Genomic DNA, 18,016 nt, shown 5'->3' with positions numbered 1-18,016 from the left:
GGAAGTCCTGCCTCCTACTCGCCCAGTGATTGGCTCCTTTATTCATTAGGGGATGGTTCACAAGAAGTCCTGAGTACAAGAGTCATTCCGGGTCCACAGCCCTTCCCAGGAGAGTGGTATTAGCGTTAGAATACAAACAGTACCAGACCCATCCACAACAGTTCACTCCCCCCAACCCCATCCCACCCCCGCCCTTTGTTTTTTTAAAGCAGAGGGCCTCACCCACTCTGAAGTTTTTTGGTTTTTTTGTTGTTTTAGATATTTTGTATGTGTAGGGGGGGCCAAGAATGAATGAATGAATGAACAAAGGAACATTGGGTATGTTGGTACCCTCAGAGGTCAGATCTCCTGGAGCAGGAGTCAGAAGCAGGTGTGAGCTGCCCAACTGGGAACCAAACTCTTATCGACTGAACTATCACTCCAGCCCCCTAAGTTTTTGTTTTGTTTGTTAGAGACAGGGTCTCTCACTGTATAACCTTGGCTGGCTTCCAACTCAGAGGGATCCTCCTGCCTCTTAAAGGTAAGCACTGCTACTCTTAGCCTGTTTTGTCTTGGTTTTGCAATTTAAAATATTTTATTATGTGTCTGTGTGTGTCAGTATCTGCACCATGTGAGTGCAGGCTCCCCAGGAGACCAGAGACCACCATGCCTCCTGGAACCAAAGTATAGGCCAGTGTGAGCTGCCAGACATGGGTGCTAGGAACCAAACCCAGGCCACCTAGAGGAGCAGTACAAGCTCTTAACCAGTGCACCATCCATCACTGGAACCCCAGAAGTGGGTGGCTGTGTGAGATGAAGAAACCACACATGAAACACGCCTCGGCCAATACAAAGAACAAGAATACCTCCTGTTTTTTAAGTTATTGTCATATTAATGTAAGGCTGAAACAAAACATCACAACATCATCTGACAATTTAAAACTCCACAGAGAACTCCATGCTTTTGCTACTGAAAGACAAGCATCTGGATGTTACCACCTGAAACTGAAGTCTGTGGTCTCAAGCCTTCTGTCATTTACTTTCTACCCCTTCCTGAGAAAGGTCAGATCACTCCCCAAATGCGACCACCACAGGCGGAGGGCTCCAAGCTCTAAAGATCAAGCAACTGGAACCCACAAATCAGCATAATTAGTACTCAGTGCTGGGCTTAAATGTTTGCAGAACAGCAAACACCAAATGTTTTAATATCTAATAGAGGATTGTTGTTTCTACGAGGGAATGGTTCGCCATCCAAAATCACCTAGGCTCAAGCAGTCTGTGCTCAGGAGCAGTCTCAGGAGGAGGGTGCTCCATTCTTAATGCTCCCTCTGGTATGAAAGGCTTTAGAAACAAGCATGACAATTTCAGCATTTCACAGTAGCCATCACTTTGAACTGCATGTTACATTAACCTACAAAATATAAGAATTTTGTCACATATCAATGGGACACGAAAAGCTATACAAGGACCAAACACCACACAACTTTTGGATATTCCCATTATCCAGGTGTTAAGAGATGGTGATGACAAATCAGAAACTTTGCATCCAGTGTTTGCCGCCAACTTTATATTTTACCGTCTTCTGGTGCCACCAAATCCTAAAGTAAGAAAAACAAAGTTTGCATTAGCTTTTCAAAATATATGAAAATTGTTGTAAAATTTTATAAGTTTATTTTTATGTGTTTCTTTTGTCTGCAAACAAGAAAGAAAGCTATGAGGGAAGGCTACAATGGACCACGATGTGGGACAAGACGGTGTGGGACCCAACAAGGCAGATCCTCTCAGTCATCAAGTCCATAACCTCACACACAATTGCTGTCAGGAAACCAAAGAAGTGCCCCAGTGTAAGCTAACTAACAAGCAAGCCATAGCCCACCATGCAAATAATAACCATGAATATGCAAAGTCTAAGCCAAAATCTGCAGAAAGGACAGTGAGCATACACCATGTCCTGCTGACTCACAACTCAAAGTCACTGGTAAACGGAAGAAATGGGTAGTGTGGACCTTTAATGGTTTAACGTGTTACTTGAATACCACCCAGCCATCACTCTACATACTCCATAGCAAACAGGCTGTCAACAGTTATAGCATCGCTGAGCTTACCTGTCAGTGCAGAGGGTATGTGCCTAGTCCACATCCATAGACTCAGCCAACTAAAGTCTGAATATATTTGTTAAAAATGCACCTGTAGTGTACACATACCTGTCTTCTTTGTCATCTCCTAAACATTGGTGTAACTACTACAGAGATAATGTGTGCACTGTCTGAGGACCAGAGGTTGTTCAAAGGTGATATAGAACACATGGGAGAGTACACTGTACTAGTGATATGCAAATACTATGCCATCTTTATGTAGAGACTTGAGCATCCATAAGTTTTGGCACATGTGGGAATGCTGGAAGCAATACCATCCCGCTCAGAGGGATGCCTGCATCTGGCAGTGTAGCTGACAGGCCCTAGGGGTGCTTAGGTTCAAGTTTAGTAGGTAAAAGTGATTATTTCATGTTTATGAAAACCAGCACTAAGAACTCTACTTTTATACTTTTAAGCAGTTTCTATATATTTCCATGAATTTCATGAATCATTCATTGCTTCATGTCTTCCTTCTGAAGACAGACAAACAATCTGGGAAGATATGCAAATGCCTTGTTTCCCACCACCTCTAACAGTGGATTTTTTTTGTTTTGTTTTTTATATTTTATCTTTGCTTTCTATAAAACACCCTCTCCACTCGTAAGAGTACGTATTATAATCATACTACTGACATTTTTAAAGTGGAACTCAATCTATTTTTGTAATTCTCTTGAAGGCCCTCATTTAGAGCTGACTGGACTCGAGAGTTAACTATTTGTAGACACCAGCATCCAGGAAGGCATGATTTCAAAGCAGTTTTGGGGAAATATTTAAGAAGTGAAGAATAATAACTGAATTCAGTCTCTGTCTCAGTTAACTGTGCTACTGACATGTTCATGAGCACACCGGATAAAATCATGACTCCTTACACACAGGTGCCCTTGGTTCTGATGCTTGGGTGCCTCTTCCTACACAGCAGGAGCAGCTGTATTTACCTGACGCTGTTCTGGTTCTCGTGTCTGTATTGGAGGATGCAGAATAGCTCCCTGCGCCTCCACCCAGTGGGGAGTAGACCCGACTGTTCCAGGTGCCAGAGTAGGAAGGAGGGTAGGCTGCGTGGTACCACGAGTCTGAGAAAGGGGTCGCCGCCCTAAAAGACACAGTCAGCCATCATCTTTTTCCTCACCACAATTTTTAACTACATCCCCGGTTTCTAAGTCATCAGAAAACAGCATCTTTATCAAGTATTTTTCCTGAATGTTCTGACATGTGAGGGTTACCGTGACACAGATTTAGTGTCTACTTCTGCCAGTTACAGCAGCTGCTGTAAGAACAGAAAGTAAGTAGTCCTTCTGAATATCCCAACCAACCAAAGCCTGGGCTCAGAACACCATAAAGGCCAAGACATTCCAACCCCAGCCCAGGCTCTTCTCCAGGCCTCCTTCTGTCACTCTTCCCAGCAGACTGCCAATGGCTGCTTCCCCAACTGCTGTGGCCTCCTCTGCCTTCTTACTTGCTCTATCACTTAGGACAGCATAGGAAAGAAGAGGGAAAAGAACAGGCATAATACTGACCAAAGCAAACTAAAGCCCTGTTCCTTCCCCTCTATGCAAAAAAAAAAAAAAAGAAAAAAAGAAAAAAAAAAAGAAAAAAGAAAAAGGAAGAAAGAAAGAAAGAAAAAAAGAAAGAGAGAGAGAGAAAGAAAGAGAGAGAGAAAGAAAGAAATCATATTTAATAGGGTGAGATCACCATCACTTGTCTCCCTTGCAAAGCCAGATTCAAACTAAGCAAAGCAAAGGCATCCTGGTGAAGCTCAGGGCAAATGAGACGAGTGCAAAACTTACCTGTTGCTGCCAAACAAATATCCAAGCAATCCTCCAGCGCCCAGGCCAGACCAGAACCCCGGCCCTGAACTGTTATAGCCTTGGCCACCAAAAGCACTCCCGAAGCCAGAGCTTGCACCATGGCCAGGATTCTGTGGTCCTTAAAACAGAATGCACATTATTAGATGAAGGGCTTTTATACACATGACATTTCACTATTTCATCTATTTCACTATTTCGTTTACAGTACTATTTACTAATAATGTTCAGCACTAAACTTGTGAACAAGCTGAATTCAAAAGGGGTGTTTATAAAATATTGGCTTATGTCCCAGGAACACAATTCCCACAGGCAGAGGGGGAGAGAGAGATTTTTTTTTTTTTTAAGGACTTGGAAGGACAATCTTCCTATGGGATTATCTCTTTTACTCAAGATCAGCTTCTAGAAGATGTAACACCCCTTTCAGAGTCTTCCTTCCTATGCTGTGAAGCTCTGTAAGAACTCCAGGTGAGAACTGTACCTGAGTCTCTAATGGAAAAGGGCAGCTTCACGTTTACCAATTACAGTGTCAGACTACAAACACCATCTTCCACTTAGGACACAGCAAACACCTAGGAAAGTGTGCTAATCTTACAAACACCCACGAAACAACAGGCTTGTTCTATGTTCCCTCCATGTGACTACCACCCACTTTAGCCCCTTAGACAGCTTGTGACAACGCCTCATAGATACCTGCCGTGCTATCTGAGATAAACAGTACTCAGACTTCCTGTACTTTAATTCTATCCATTCAGCCATTCGTGCTCAGCACCCACAGAAGTCACAAGAGGGCACTGGATACTCCCAAGACTAGATCATTTTCATCATGAGCTGCCATGTGGGTGTAGGAAATCGAACCTAGGTCCTCTGTGAGAGAAGGAACTGCTCTTAACCACTGAGCCAACTCTTCAAGCCCCTGGATATCCTCTTACTATAAAATGGCTCTTTGAATCCTCTGCCCAATTTTAGATTACTACTCTTATCTACCTGGGGAGTACACAGTAGCACAGCATGTAAGTACAGAGGTCAGATGACAAGTTCTCTCCTTCCACCACCTGTTCTGAAGATCAAATTCAGGTCCCAAACCTTGGAGGCAAGCACCTCACTCACTGAGCTATATAGCCGACCCTCTCTGCAGTTTTAAAGTATAAAATAGAAGTCAAAATAACACCTATTAACAAATCTTTACAGCTAAGATGACGAGCTGCAGTTTACCAGGCATCCTTAGTAACAATGACCATACACACTGTTAGAAACAGAGCTGGACAGTGGCCTGTGTGACTGCACTCAGCAGAGTGCAGTCCTCACATAAAACCCAGATAAAGATGGAAGGACTGTCCACGGTTATCCTCCGACCTCCACATCAGTACCATGCGCATCCACATACACACCCCGTACACACACATAATGCACATACATAATTATATATACTTTTACATTTTTCTTTAAAAAAGGAATGGCTGAGCCATGTTTGATTTCTGGACCTACATGAGACAGCTAAATAAAACTACCTATAACTAGTTCCAGGGGATCCAACACCGACTTCTGCACTCCATGGGCACCCACACATGGATGAAGACACATTTTTTTTTAATCTTTTTTTAAAGAAAAAAGAACAGATTTTTTAAATCCAGTAGGTCACTAATGTTGTGTTTCCAATGCAGTTAGTCTCCTCTTCCAAACCAGGCACAAGACTCGCCAGCTCACAGGCACCTATGTACGTCCCCCCCACCCCTAGCAGGGAAACATACCTGTGAACTCAGACTTAAAGCCTGGGGGAGGCGCTCCTGCAGCGCTGGTAAAGCTCGGAGAGTGTGTCGGGTGTTCAGAATATGGTGGAGGCGAACCCTGGCCATCGCTGAGGAACAGCTTGTAAACCACAAAGGCAAGAACAAATAGTACTGCAATGGTAATCAAGCCACAGGAATCCGAGGAGTACACCTTGTGATAATAATCAGAGAAGCCCTGGTGTTTTGAAGACTCCTTCAGTTTCTTCAGGCCCAGTTCTGTGTAATCTAAGTTGTACTCCAAGCCACAAGAGCCCCTGAGTATATACTGGTCTTCAGAGGACTCGTAGCCCTCACAGCTCACCACAGTTTTGCCAAATTTGTATGCAATATCCAAGTCGGTCTTACACTCCCACTGTGAAAGAAAGAGAAACAGCCTCTAGAACTAAAAGATTCTTTTCCTTCAACATATACCACATGGATTATACAACTGTCACAAAAGTGCAAAACGAAGCAACAGAATGAACTACAAAGTTTGAGACAATGAATGTGTGTAGAGGAGACAGTGGTTCTACTAGAGTGCTTCTTATGCTGACGGTGGGTACGAGAGCACTCACTTTGTTGTCTTCCTTATTCCCCAGATGTACATTACACACTCTTCTGTACATGTTGGGGGGGGGTTGTTTTTGTTGTTTTTTTGAGACAGGGTTTCAGACTGGACTTGAACTCACAGAGATTAAAGGTCTGGGACCCCATAGCCAGCATATGTAGTGATCTGAATAGGTATGGCCCCTATAAACTCATGTATTTGAATGCCTGGCCCATATGGAGTGGCACTAGTAGGAGGTGTGACCTGTTGGAGGAAGTGTGTCACTATGGGGGTGGGCTTTGAGGTCTCCTATACTCAAGCTATGCCCAGTGTGGCACAGTCTCTGCTGCCTGTGAATAAAGATGTAGAATTCTCGGCTCCTCTGGCACCAAGTCTGCCTGTACCCTGCCATGCTTCCCACCATGATATTGACTAAACCACTGAACTGTAAGCCAGTCTCAAATTAAATGTTTTCCTTTATAAGAGTTGCCATGGTTATAGTGTCTCTTCACAGTAACTAAGATAATACATGTTAGTTATTCCACAATTTATAAACCAAAGGCAAATCTTCAAACTATCACCTGCTTGCCACTGTTGTCAAAGGTGCATCCTGTACAGCTGAATTGTTTAGATGTTAAACATTAAAGAATCAGTAACCCCCTAATTGGTTATCTAATACCATGTAATCAGCTCTAAAAATATACATGCTTGCAAAACTAAGTGGACTCAGCCCATTGTATTTACATATTAATTATATAAATTCTATATTATTGTATATATACAGTAATAATAATTAAAGGAGGAAAGGCCATGAGTTCAAGGGGAGTGTGTGAGAGGGCTTAGAGAGAGGAAAGGGGGAATGACTGAATACAGTGAAATGGCTTTTAAACCAGCATCAGATATATAAGAAGAGCTAACCACTTCTGCAAAACAAAAGTTTCCATACACATTTTCTAAAAACCATCGACTGACTTTACAGGGGCTAATCCTACATAATCTTCTTTAGCTCCTTTAAAACGATATTTAGAAAATTCCAAAAAGTCCATGAAGCTTAAATGTTACGAGAGATAGAGACAAAGAGACCCAGAGAAAGCAGGGTTTTCAGCCAGACACGACGGCCCAAGTTTATAATGCCAACACTGGAGGGCTACAGTCGAAGGCTGAAATCCACAGCCAGGCAAGGCTGCAAACCATGTTTCAGGCCAGCCAGGGAACAGAGAAATATCTCTTCTCAAAATAAACAAAACTAAGACTGGAGTGTAACACAGGGGCTGAGCAGTATAACATCTAGGGTTTGAAACACAGCACCATCAAAAACTAAGTAAACAAACAAGGCAAGTTTAAGTTCTTTCATTTTGCTGACTAGATGTGTCCCACAATGCTCAGAGGTACAAGCTAGGCAAGTGTAACCGGTTCTGCTGCCTTTTTGTTAGGTTTTGTTCAAATTACGTTTCTCTTTCAAGCTCAGGTGCACTGTCTACTGTTTATAATAAGTAGACAGTAAGTAAGCTGGGTATGACTCACATACAATTCACTTAGTTGTCCAACCATTACTATAACCAACTCTAAAACCTAACCGTCAAGCCCATGCACAGCTGCCCACTTCCCCTTCCCAGCTCGCAGCGAACCGTCTGCCTTACCTCCCTCACTTAGACATCTCCTGTGAGGAGACTCAGAGCGGCCGGGCTCTGTACCTGTTCTTTCTCTCAGTACAGCATTTTCAAGGCTCATCCACGTTACAGTATCAAGCAGCACTTTGTCCTTCTTAGTGACTTTAACAATGCTCTACCTCATGAAAGGACTACATCGTATTACTCATTAGCAAAGGACATTTGGGCTGTTTCTATGTTTTAGCTATTTGAATATTCCAGCAACTATCGTTATAGATTTGGGGAAGAAATGTCTCTCTGGTTCTCTTGTATATATTCCTAGGAGTGTCAGGATTAGGACATCTTTTTTTTTCTCTCTCTCTCTTTCTCTCTCTTTCTTTCTCTCTCTCTCTCTCTCTCTCTCTCTCTCTCTCTCTCTCTCTCTCTCTCTGGTTCTCGTGTATATATTCCTAGAAGTATGTCATGATTAGGACACCTTTCTTTTTGTTTTCTTTCTCTCTCTTTTTTTGGGGGGTGGGGGGTGTTTAAGACAGGGTCTCATTATGTAGCCCTGGCTGTCCTGGAACTCACTATGTAGACCAGGTTGGTCTCCAACTCAGAAATATGCCTGCCTCTGCCTCCTGAGCACTGGGATTAAAGGTGCATAACACCAAGCCCAGTTTTGGGGCATCTTTCTTGATGATTTCTTTCAAGCCCTAATTTATTTATTTATTTATTTATTTTTTGCTGCTGTTATTAATTTTATTTGGAAAAAGATTTCTGAATTTGCTGGCTTAAGTAAACAGAACAAGCTGAATTTCTAACAGTACAAACTAGAGTGGTTTCTGAGTACTGCGTTCAATTTAAATTGCTACTACTAAGCGTGAGCCGACACAGAGAGGCTCTCCACTTCCTGACTCCTCTGACACAGACTGTGTGCTCTGAGTCTTTGTCAAGGCCACAGCCACAGATTAACACCACTATTTATTTCTCTCCTCTACTGGATGGCTTTCTTGCTATCCTGTTCATGCAGTTATGACACATTAATATGAGCTGAAGGGACTCTACACGTTAGCACCGCCATACCTCACCAGGGCTGTAAAATAACGTGGAATAGATGTGAGACACCCGCATTAGCTAGGAGAATCTAATGAAGTGATAATGGGAGGAGGGGCCTGAGAAACCATCATCACCAGCCAACATGCACTCAGGCCAGGCATGGTGGCACACGCCTTTAATCCCAAGCCTTAGGAAGAAGCAGCAAGGAAATCACTGAGTTTGAGGTTAGCCTGGTCCACACAGCCAGTTCCAGGCCACCAGGCCTATGTAGTGAGACCCTGTCTAACCTCCATCTTGGAGGGAAGCTCATTAAGACACAGGCTTAGATTCTAACTACAGGTGATACATTCCATCCTGCAGAAAAGCTCATTCAGCTCTGACACTAAACAAGCAGGCCTGGCCTTGTGACATATATCCAAACGGTACGCTGAGCTGCCTGGAAGAACATGCCGCCTGTCCAGCTGCCTGTGGGCTCCCGGTTTCTAGCTACCATGAGCTGTGCCCCATGCTGGGATGAGCTCTGATGATGCAGCTGTCACTGCATCATTTCAGCTCCTGTTAAGTAACCCCTCCCCCAAACTCCTGCAGGCAACCCTAATGAAACTCACTGAGTCACCAGCTTGGGTGTCAGTGGCATTCTTACTTTGGTCTGTCATCGGGACAAGTCAATGTTTGTTCACATCCCCCCAGGAACAGTGTCACACAACCTAACTCCATCTGAACTGCTGCTGAGGTTGTTCACGTCCCCCCAGGAACAGTGTCACACAACCTAACTCCATCTGAACTGTTGCCGAGGTGGTGGCTATTACCTGTACATCGTAACCATCCCAGCCTTTGTTCTGGCACTGGATCACTCTGGGGGTATAGGCATCACAGCCGGCTGTGCCTCCAACACACTTCAACTGTGGAATAGGGTCCAGCCTCCGGGAGGTGGTGTAGCGGTCGGAGTAGAGTGTGAGAGCTTTCACATCCCGCAACAGGATTCTGTCTGCAAGAAGAACACACGTCAAAGTGAGACCCTGCGAGCCAAGTGTGAACACTCCAAAGACAGGGGAAAACCGGCCCATTACCTCAACTACAACAGAAAGACATCCTAATGAGCAGGTTAAAAGTCAAGTGTCTCTCCTAGCTTTTGAGAGAGAGGACTCAGAGCCACCCCAGCAGCAACCAGGCCCTTCACACAAAATCCAATGACCACACTGAAAACCATTCATCACTGTAAGCTAGATATTTCTTCATCACAAGTTCTACATAAATTTTGCTAAAACAAAAGAAAAATGTAAAACTAGTAGTATTCAGTTAATTAAAAATGGCAAAAATACACAAAAGTGTCCCTACATTCAATGACTTAAATGTCTATCCACTAGAAAAAAGACAGATTCTAACCTAGTTTTTTCTGTTATAATCAGAACACAATCTCTGTATTCTTTTATTTTTTACATTCATTTATTGTGTGAGCAGTAGTTGTACACGTGCACAGGGCAACAAATGTGTACATGCCTGGGCATGGGAGCATGTCAGAGGACAACTCTAGGGAGTCCATGCTCTCCCTCCACTACGTGGGTCCTGGTATCTAACTCAAATCCATCAGGCTTGGCAGCAAGAGCCATTTTGCCAGCATCAGCATCCTCATCTGTTGCAGTAAATCTCCAACCTAAGAAGGCCCGACCAATAAAAACACAACTCAAATATTATAAATACAAAGTGCATGCCGGGCAGTGGTGGCGCACGCCTTTAATCCCAGCGCTTGGGAGGCAGAGGCAGGCGGATTTCTGGGTTCGAGGCCAGCCTGGTCTACAGAGTGAGTCCAGGACAGCCAGGGCTACACAGAGAAACCCTGTCTCAAAAAAACAAAAAAACAAAACAACAAAAAAAAAAGTGCACACCTAGACTGAGCAGATTCACCACCACACTATTCTATTTCCCATGAGATCCCTTATAACTTGTGGTTTTCCAGGCCACGTGCTTCTCCCCCATTGTCCTCCCACCTTCTTTCCCCTCGTCTTCCTCTCTCCCCCAAAACTCTTTACTCCACCTCCCCTTCTACTGCCCAATCACCAGCTCTAGCCTTTATTTTACAAATTATGGTGGGCAGAAGGTTCACAAGTCACCTGTATACAAATTTACTCCTCATCTGCTATATCTACAAGGGCTATTCCTAACACTCACCCTCTGCAGCAGCAGCAGCATTCAGGAATTATACTGTGTATCTATAATGTCTAGACCCACGGATGAGTGAAAATCTATGCAATGGCTCTTGATTATCTCCAGTTATATCAACTTTACTGCAAATGGCATAACTTTATTGTGCAAAAGAATTGCATTGTGTACATAAACATTTTTCTTCCACTCATCTGCTGCTAGACACCAGGTTGGTCTCATAGCTCAGTACTGTGAACTGTGGTAACAGTGATGTGCAGGCATCTGTGTGGTATGTCACCTTGGAGACTTATTTTCTTAAAACTATTGTTGGGCTTTTGTTTTGTTTGAAGGCACCTCCACACTGACTCCCTATTCTTGTAGTGTAGCCTGTACTAGGTAGGGTAAAGAAACTAGAACTCATGTATCAAACTAAACAAATGGCAAAAACATTTTACACAAAATGAAAATTACAGAGTCTTCTGCTTTATACAAACCTTGAAAAAGGTAAGCTAGGAGTACATACTAATGTTTACACACATTAACATTGACAGATATACTTAAGAGTGAGAAAACATGCAGAGAGGTAATCAAATACAAGTATCAGATAGTATCTGAGGAGGAAGGGAAGTCACTGGAAGAATCTGTATGCTCCCCTGTCTGTATCAGTGTGCAGAGATCATCAAAGGGTCACTGAGAAGCAGGGACACTAGGCCCCACTCCAGCAGGTGGTGGCTGGTGCCTGCTTACTTCAAAACTCACATGTGGGAAGGTGCAGGCACTTGGTCAGAAAGGGGTCCATCTGAAGGCATAGAATATTCACCAGATAATAGGATGGGGGTTTGGGAAGGGGGCCTGTGTTAGAAGACCACAGTCACTGCCTCTTTAAAGTACCAAATCATAGGAAATCATGGCAAGAATTTTTCACCATCAGGGTCTTTAAACCAACCATCTTAGCCAAATCAGACAGCAGCCATTTTGACGATTCTACGCAGAAGCAGATATATATATGCTTTGCTTTCACAATTTCTTTAATACATTACAGATTGAGGGTCATGTTGCCTACAGTTCCATCCTAATGTCACCTTTCCCTTTTAAAAGCCAATCTTACTTTCTTCAGCTCCCCGTTTCTGTGATAACACAATAGCCTGAAAAATATCCAGTCAGAGCACAATGTTTAGTCCTCGTTAGATTACCTCATTAAACTTAAACACACAGCAAGTATTGTTCTTTAACCTTTTTCCTTAGTAGTGTATGTAAGGGTTTGCAGGTGCCCATGCCATCTTCCACGTGTGTGGGTCAGAGGGCCACTTCTGGAAGCTGGTTCTCTGTTCATCTCAGACTCATCAGGCTTGTGTGGCAAGTACCTTTACCCACTGGGCTATCTCACTAGACCTATTCATTTCTTAATCATAAGCATGGTCAGTCATTTCTGTTAGCAGATACAGATCTCCATTTACACTTTACCGATCAAACAGACATCAAAACAAATTTAAAACTGGCCTTACAAACTAAAATGCCTCAACAGCAGGTTCAATATTTATAGCCATGAGAGGTCGCCTGGCTAAAAGCTCCAGGGGATCTGATGGCCTCCTCTGGTATCCACCAGCACGTGCATGCATACCCAAGCACACACACAGATCTGGTCTGTGAATATAAAAAATTAAATACATACTACAAAGTGTTCCATAATTGGCACACAATTAGAAAAGCTGACCAATAAAGTGACTCCAATACTTGGAACTGTGGGTTGACTATGAGGCACTCCAATTCAATGGTGGGAGTGGGGCAGATTAATGACAAACGGTGCTGGGTGATGGATTATGTATAGGCAGGGCAGATCCTGCCACACAGCACACGCAGCACACGCAGCACACAGTTCCTCCCTTGCACTTGGAAGACTGAGCAGAGAAAATCATGAGTTGGAGCTCAAGCTGGGCTAAATATCCAGAACTTCTCTCAAAACCAACAAAACTGATAACCAAAAGCAAAAGACTGACCAGCAGATAAATGTGGAGTACTGGCTGTCATAGAGATCCCATCACAGATTTCTTCCGGGGACCAGCTGGGTCCAGGCTTGGTTTTCAAAATTCAGCTTCAATGAGATGAAAAAAGGGAGGAAGAGGCAGGCTCCAGAATGTTATCTGACTCCAGACATAAAGATGAACTTTGCTTTTTAAAAACGACAGTGCAGCCGGGCGGTGGTGGCGCACACCTTTAGTCCCAGCACTTGGGTGGCAGAGGCAGGCGGATTTCTGAGTTCGAGGCCAGCCTGGTCTACAGAGTGAGTTCCAGGGCAGCCAGGACTACACAGAGAAACCCTGTCTCGAAAAAAAAAAAAAACAAAAAAACAAAAAAACTGCATCTTCATTACATAGTGTTAACAAGGCAGCTGCAGACAAACACAATACTTAACCTATCGACAAAAAGAAGGGAAATAAGTATGTCTCTAATAAGTGGAGGTAAGGTAACTGATGGTGCAGCCAGAAGGAAATCCACCTGCAGCCAAGTACAAACTTAATTCCCTATGAGATAAAGATCTGGAATGTAAACACTTTGGGAACCCAGGCAGAAGCTAGCCTTGTCAAGGCTTATAACATGTGAAACAGTGTATCAAAAAAAAAAAAAAAAAAGTCTATCAGGTAGGAGAGATGGCTGAGCAGTTAAGAGCACATACTGCTCTTCCTGAGGACCTGAGTTCAATTCCCAGCACCCATAGCAAGTGGCTTACACCTGCCTGTAACCCCAGCTCTGGAGATATCTCACGACTCTGACCTCTGTGGGCACTTGCATTCATGCACACATATCCCACACATACATATAATTAAAACAATAAAAATAAATCCTTTTTAAAAAGTCTAAAATTTCCAAGAACTATATTAAAGTTTGCTGTACTAAATCCAAATTACTACCTCATACATAAAAAACTAAAACAATGAAAATGATCTATGACTTTAAAAGTTACACTATTAATACGATAACTAAGAGGAATATCGAATTGAATGTACCACAGGAGGATTTAATAATGCAAAAAACACTGAACTAAATTGACATTACCAACTTAACATGACAATAAAGCAATAAAGGCAATAAATTTATTCATAAGTTTCATCACCTATAAAATTAAGATTGTGGTCTTTGAATTTATTGTAAACCTTAAATATAACTTATTAAAATTGACTGGCAGAAAATTTTAAGAACTCTATACACAGGAGTATAATTACCATAACCCCAAAGCACAACTCTCTGGAGAGCCTTCAAATTTAAGAACAAAATACCGGTCCCCGCTTGTTACATCAGGCAAAGCAAACAAAGAATCCCCTGAACTCCAGACTCATAATTCAGAATCTTTTCTCAGGTGTCAGGCTTAAGATAATGAAAGGCCCCTAACCCAATTCTCCCTACACTTTGCAGCATCTCAGGAAACTAACACTTCAGACACTCAAGCTCAGCCAGAAGGCTTGCACCATCTTTATCTGACCCTTTAAAAAACAAAAAACAAACAAACAAACAAACAAAATGCACAGGGTTTCTCTGTCTTGGGACTTGCTCTCTAGGCCAGGGTGGCTTTGAACTCAGAAATCCCAGGACCTCTACATCCCCAGTACTGGGGTTAAAGGTGTGCCCCTCATTGCCACCTCCAATCCTTATTTGCCCCTTCACACCCCAGTCAGAACACCTAACTCCAAAACCCCCAAACCCGGGAGAAAATCCAACTCCACTGGCTCTCCCCTGACCTCAGGGGGTCACCGCTCTGGGAACCTACCACTGAAACCCACTCATCTAGTTCCCTCCCACCCACATTTCAGCCTGTGTTCCAAAGGACAGCGTACATGAACTTTCACATTTCTAAATCCTATCATTTACACCTCCTACCCTTTAGGCTTCTGAAAAATCATCACTTTAATGGTGTCTTCTTTCCTAATCAATGTATATTTTTAAAGTCCCCTTCTGCCTGCAAACCACATTGTCCATAACTGATTTCACTACATGACAAGCTACACTCTCAGCATCCAAGGTACAGAGAGCTTGGGGAGGCAGCGGCTCTGAACCTTCCTAACGTTGCGACCCTTTAATGCAGTTCGTCATGCTATGGTGACCCCAAACATAAAGTTATTTTCATTGCTACTTCATAACTGCAATTTTGCTACTTTTATGAGTAGTAATGTAAATGTCTGCTTTCCAATGGTGACTCCTTGTGAAAGGGTCACTTGACCTCCCCAAGGGATTGCAACCCAAAGGTTGAGAACCACTGGCTTAAAGAAATATTTAAGAAAAAAAAAGAAAATGTTTAAGTAATCTTTGAATGGTACTTTTTTCTCTCCCAGACATATTACTAAGTGTTTACACAAAATAAAAATAAATTAAGGAGTTGCTTAACTACACCTTAATAATCTGATATTCTAATCAGGTACCTTCATAAAACAGTTCCTAAAAAGTCTTAAAATGAGGTAAAAACCAATTGAGTTAACGATGCAAAATATTTTGGTGCTTTCCGTTCCAGAACAATAATTTTACAGCATAAGTAGACTAAGAAACATCAGGAAGTGGTTCACCATTCATTTAAATGTGGTTGTTTTTCTTCTTCTAATTCCCCTGAGTCTACTTCTCCAAAGTTCCCCAGGTTTTAAATGAATTCTAATCAGGTCTCTCGTTTTTCACACAACCTTCTAGGATCACTTAAGCAAAGTGTACAGGCAATTTATTCCAAACAGCATGGCAAGGCTTTCTTATCAAATTAAAGCTCAGTCAGTGCGAAGTGGAGATCAACCGCCCTGACCCTCTTAGGCACTACCAAACTAAGTATCTTACAAAAATAAACCTGTTGCTTAAATTCAAAACCCAGGCCTACACTGCCATTGCTGTATTTTCCATGCCTGCCTTCCACTGCAAACCAAAAATGTCCATTTAATTGTCGGCTAGTTTATTTCTACATTTTAATAACACACACACACACACACACACACACACAGAGAGAGAGAGAGAGAGAGAGAGAGAGAGAGAGAGAGAGAGAGAGAGAGAGAGAGAGAGAAAGAAAGACCCATCTAACCAATCCTCATGTATTATCATCACCTAAAAGTTAAGAAAATGTATTTTAAATTCCTCACGTACGGTGAAAAGTATGAAGAAAGCTAGTGTAAACAACGTAGTTTGCTGCACTAATTAGAATAAACAGCAGGAATCCAGGTTTGAGGTCCTGGCCCCTACTCCGGACTCAGACTGCAGGTGGCATGGTAACTAGGAGCCAGAGCAACAGGCAGCCATGACAACAGTGGGCGATGATGACATCAAACAGCCATGATAACAAGATGCGCAGGTGAGAGTCAAACTTGTCATCAGGACTCAAGGATGCGGCCTATTGTACAAGAAAAGTGGACAATCTGGGAGTCCAGGGACCGGGAGAACTTTTCAGAACGGATTCGTGCGCCCCGCCCACTCCTAGAGGGCCTTACCAGAAAAGCAAAGAAGCCAGGAGAGGACAGACAGGAGGAAAGTGGTCAAAAGGGGGTGGTGATGAAGGGGAAGGGCACCCGCAGGGCCGCACTCACCAGGGTCGTTCCAGCACAGCGCAGGGCCGGCTACCAGCAGGAATGACAGCAGGAGCAACAGCGGGCAGCGCACGGCTCTCGGGCGGCCGACAGCGGCCACAGCCATGGCGCTGGATGAAGACGGCGCTCGGCGGCCCTAGACCCGCTAGGGAAGTGTGCCCGCCGCTGCGCAGCGACCCGGGAAACCCACCACAAAAAGACTGCCTGACAGCAGCACGACGCGACTCTTCGTCCTGCGCCAGTCTGACGTCACTGCCGCTGCGGCACGTAGACGTCCGTGATTGGTCTATTTCGGACCCGCTCCTACTGCCACACCTCCTTGTAGGCGGGACCAGACAGGGCGCTGTCGCGTGGGCGGGGTCTAGTCGCAGACTCCCTTCAGGCCTGTGGTGCCCTAGGTGCCCTAGCGAGTTCCCTAATGAATGTTCCGGAAGGTTCGTTCGGTGCAAAGTTGCCAAAGTTTTAGAGGTTAAAAACTTTCTGAAAGGGAAATCGAGGAATTAATCTAGTAATACTCCAAATTCAAAATCTCAGTAACCTTTCTGAAGGGCGTTATTTTGCAGGTTGGGGACCTAACACTGTCTCCCTGCTTAGGACTGGTGTTCAGTTACCGTGTACTAAAAAGAAATCAGGCGAAAGGCACCAAGGGAATGACTTTGTGATTTCCAAGCATGGAACCTTCGCACAGTTCCTGAGACATAAAGACCTTAAGAATGAACAAGAAACCAAGAGTCTATAGATAACCACCCAGCCAAAACGTTTCTTTGTGCTTTGAAGTCTGCTTCGAGTCTGAGTTTCTTGGATGTGGTCATTCAACAAGTACATGTTGAATACCTAATATAAAATAAGACAGCCACTGTTTTAGCCATGGAAAATAACAAGGTCCTTGTATTCGGGAAACTTAAGGGGACATATCACAGGACAAAAAATAATAAGTCTGTTATCAAAAATAAAACAAGATAATACACACTGAGGCAAATTCTGGAATGGCCTGACTGGGGGAATGACTTTGAAGCTTGAAATGTGAATAAGAAAAGAACTCATTAAAAAAAAGTAGAGGTCTAAGCTTTGTGTCCTGGGGCTTGGTGGTTAACAACCCACCCCATCCCTACTTCCCCCTCACCTCATTCCATCCCCCCTCACCCCTACCCCCACCCCATACCCTGCTCTGGCTATATTTTGAGAAGCAGTCAGTCATCCACACAGCCTTTTTAGGTTGAGATTCTAACACACTCGTCAGAACCTACCCAGCCGGTACTGTACTGAGTAGCGTCAATACAATGGAGAATTTTAAAGTTGGAGGCATGAGCTAGGCAAACAAGACCAGTGAAACTAAGTTTCTAAGAAGCTAAGAACAGGAGAGAAAACATGGGAGCTTGAATGGAACCCAGCAATCTTAAAAATACCCAACAGATAACAGAGATTCTGTCCTTCCTGGATGGATTTGG

The 18,016-nt window shown here is 43.5% G+C and overlaps 1 protein-coding gene across 1 annotated transcript; it reads right to left on the bottom strand.

Annotated features, from left to right (window-relative positions):
* Window positions 1-849: 849 nt before the first annotated feature.
* Saraf (store-operated calcium entry associated regulatory factor) lies at window positions 850-16,835 on the bottom strand. Its single transcript, XM_034520637.1, has 6 exons — window positions 16,569-16,835; window positions 9,690-9,868; window positions 5,668-6,058; window positions 3,899-4,037; window positions 3,050-3,204; window positions 850-1,577 (listed from the first exon to the last, which is right to left on the bottom strand). Exons 1-6 carry the CDS (start codon window positions 16,672-16,674, stop codon window positions 1,552-1,554), a joined length of 996 nt encoding a protein of 331 aa, XP_034376528.1. The 5' UTR covers window positions 16,675-16,835; the 3' UTR covers window positions 850-1,551.
* Window positions 16,836-18,016: the final 1,181 nt, after the last annotated feature.

Source organism: Arvicanthis niloticus, chromosome 16, assembly GCF_011762505.2.
Source record: "Arvicanthis niloticus isolate mArvNil1 chromosome 16, mArvNil1.pat.X, whole genome shotgun sequence".
In the NCBI taxonomy this organism is placed as follows: domain Eukaryota; kingdom Metazoa; phylum Chordata; class Mammalia; order Rodentia; family Muridae; genus Arvicanthis; species Arvicanthis niloticus.
Note: the sequence above shows the minus strand (reverse complement) of the source record. Positions and strands in the feature narration are given on the sequence as shown.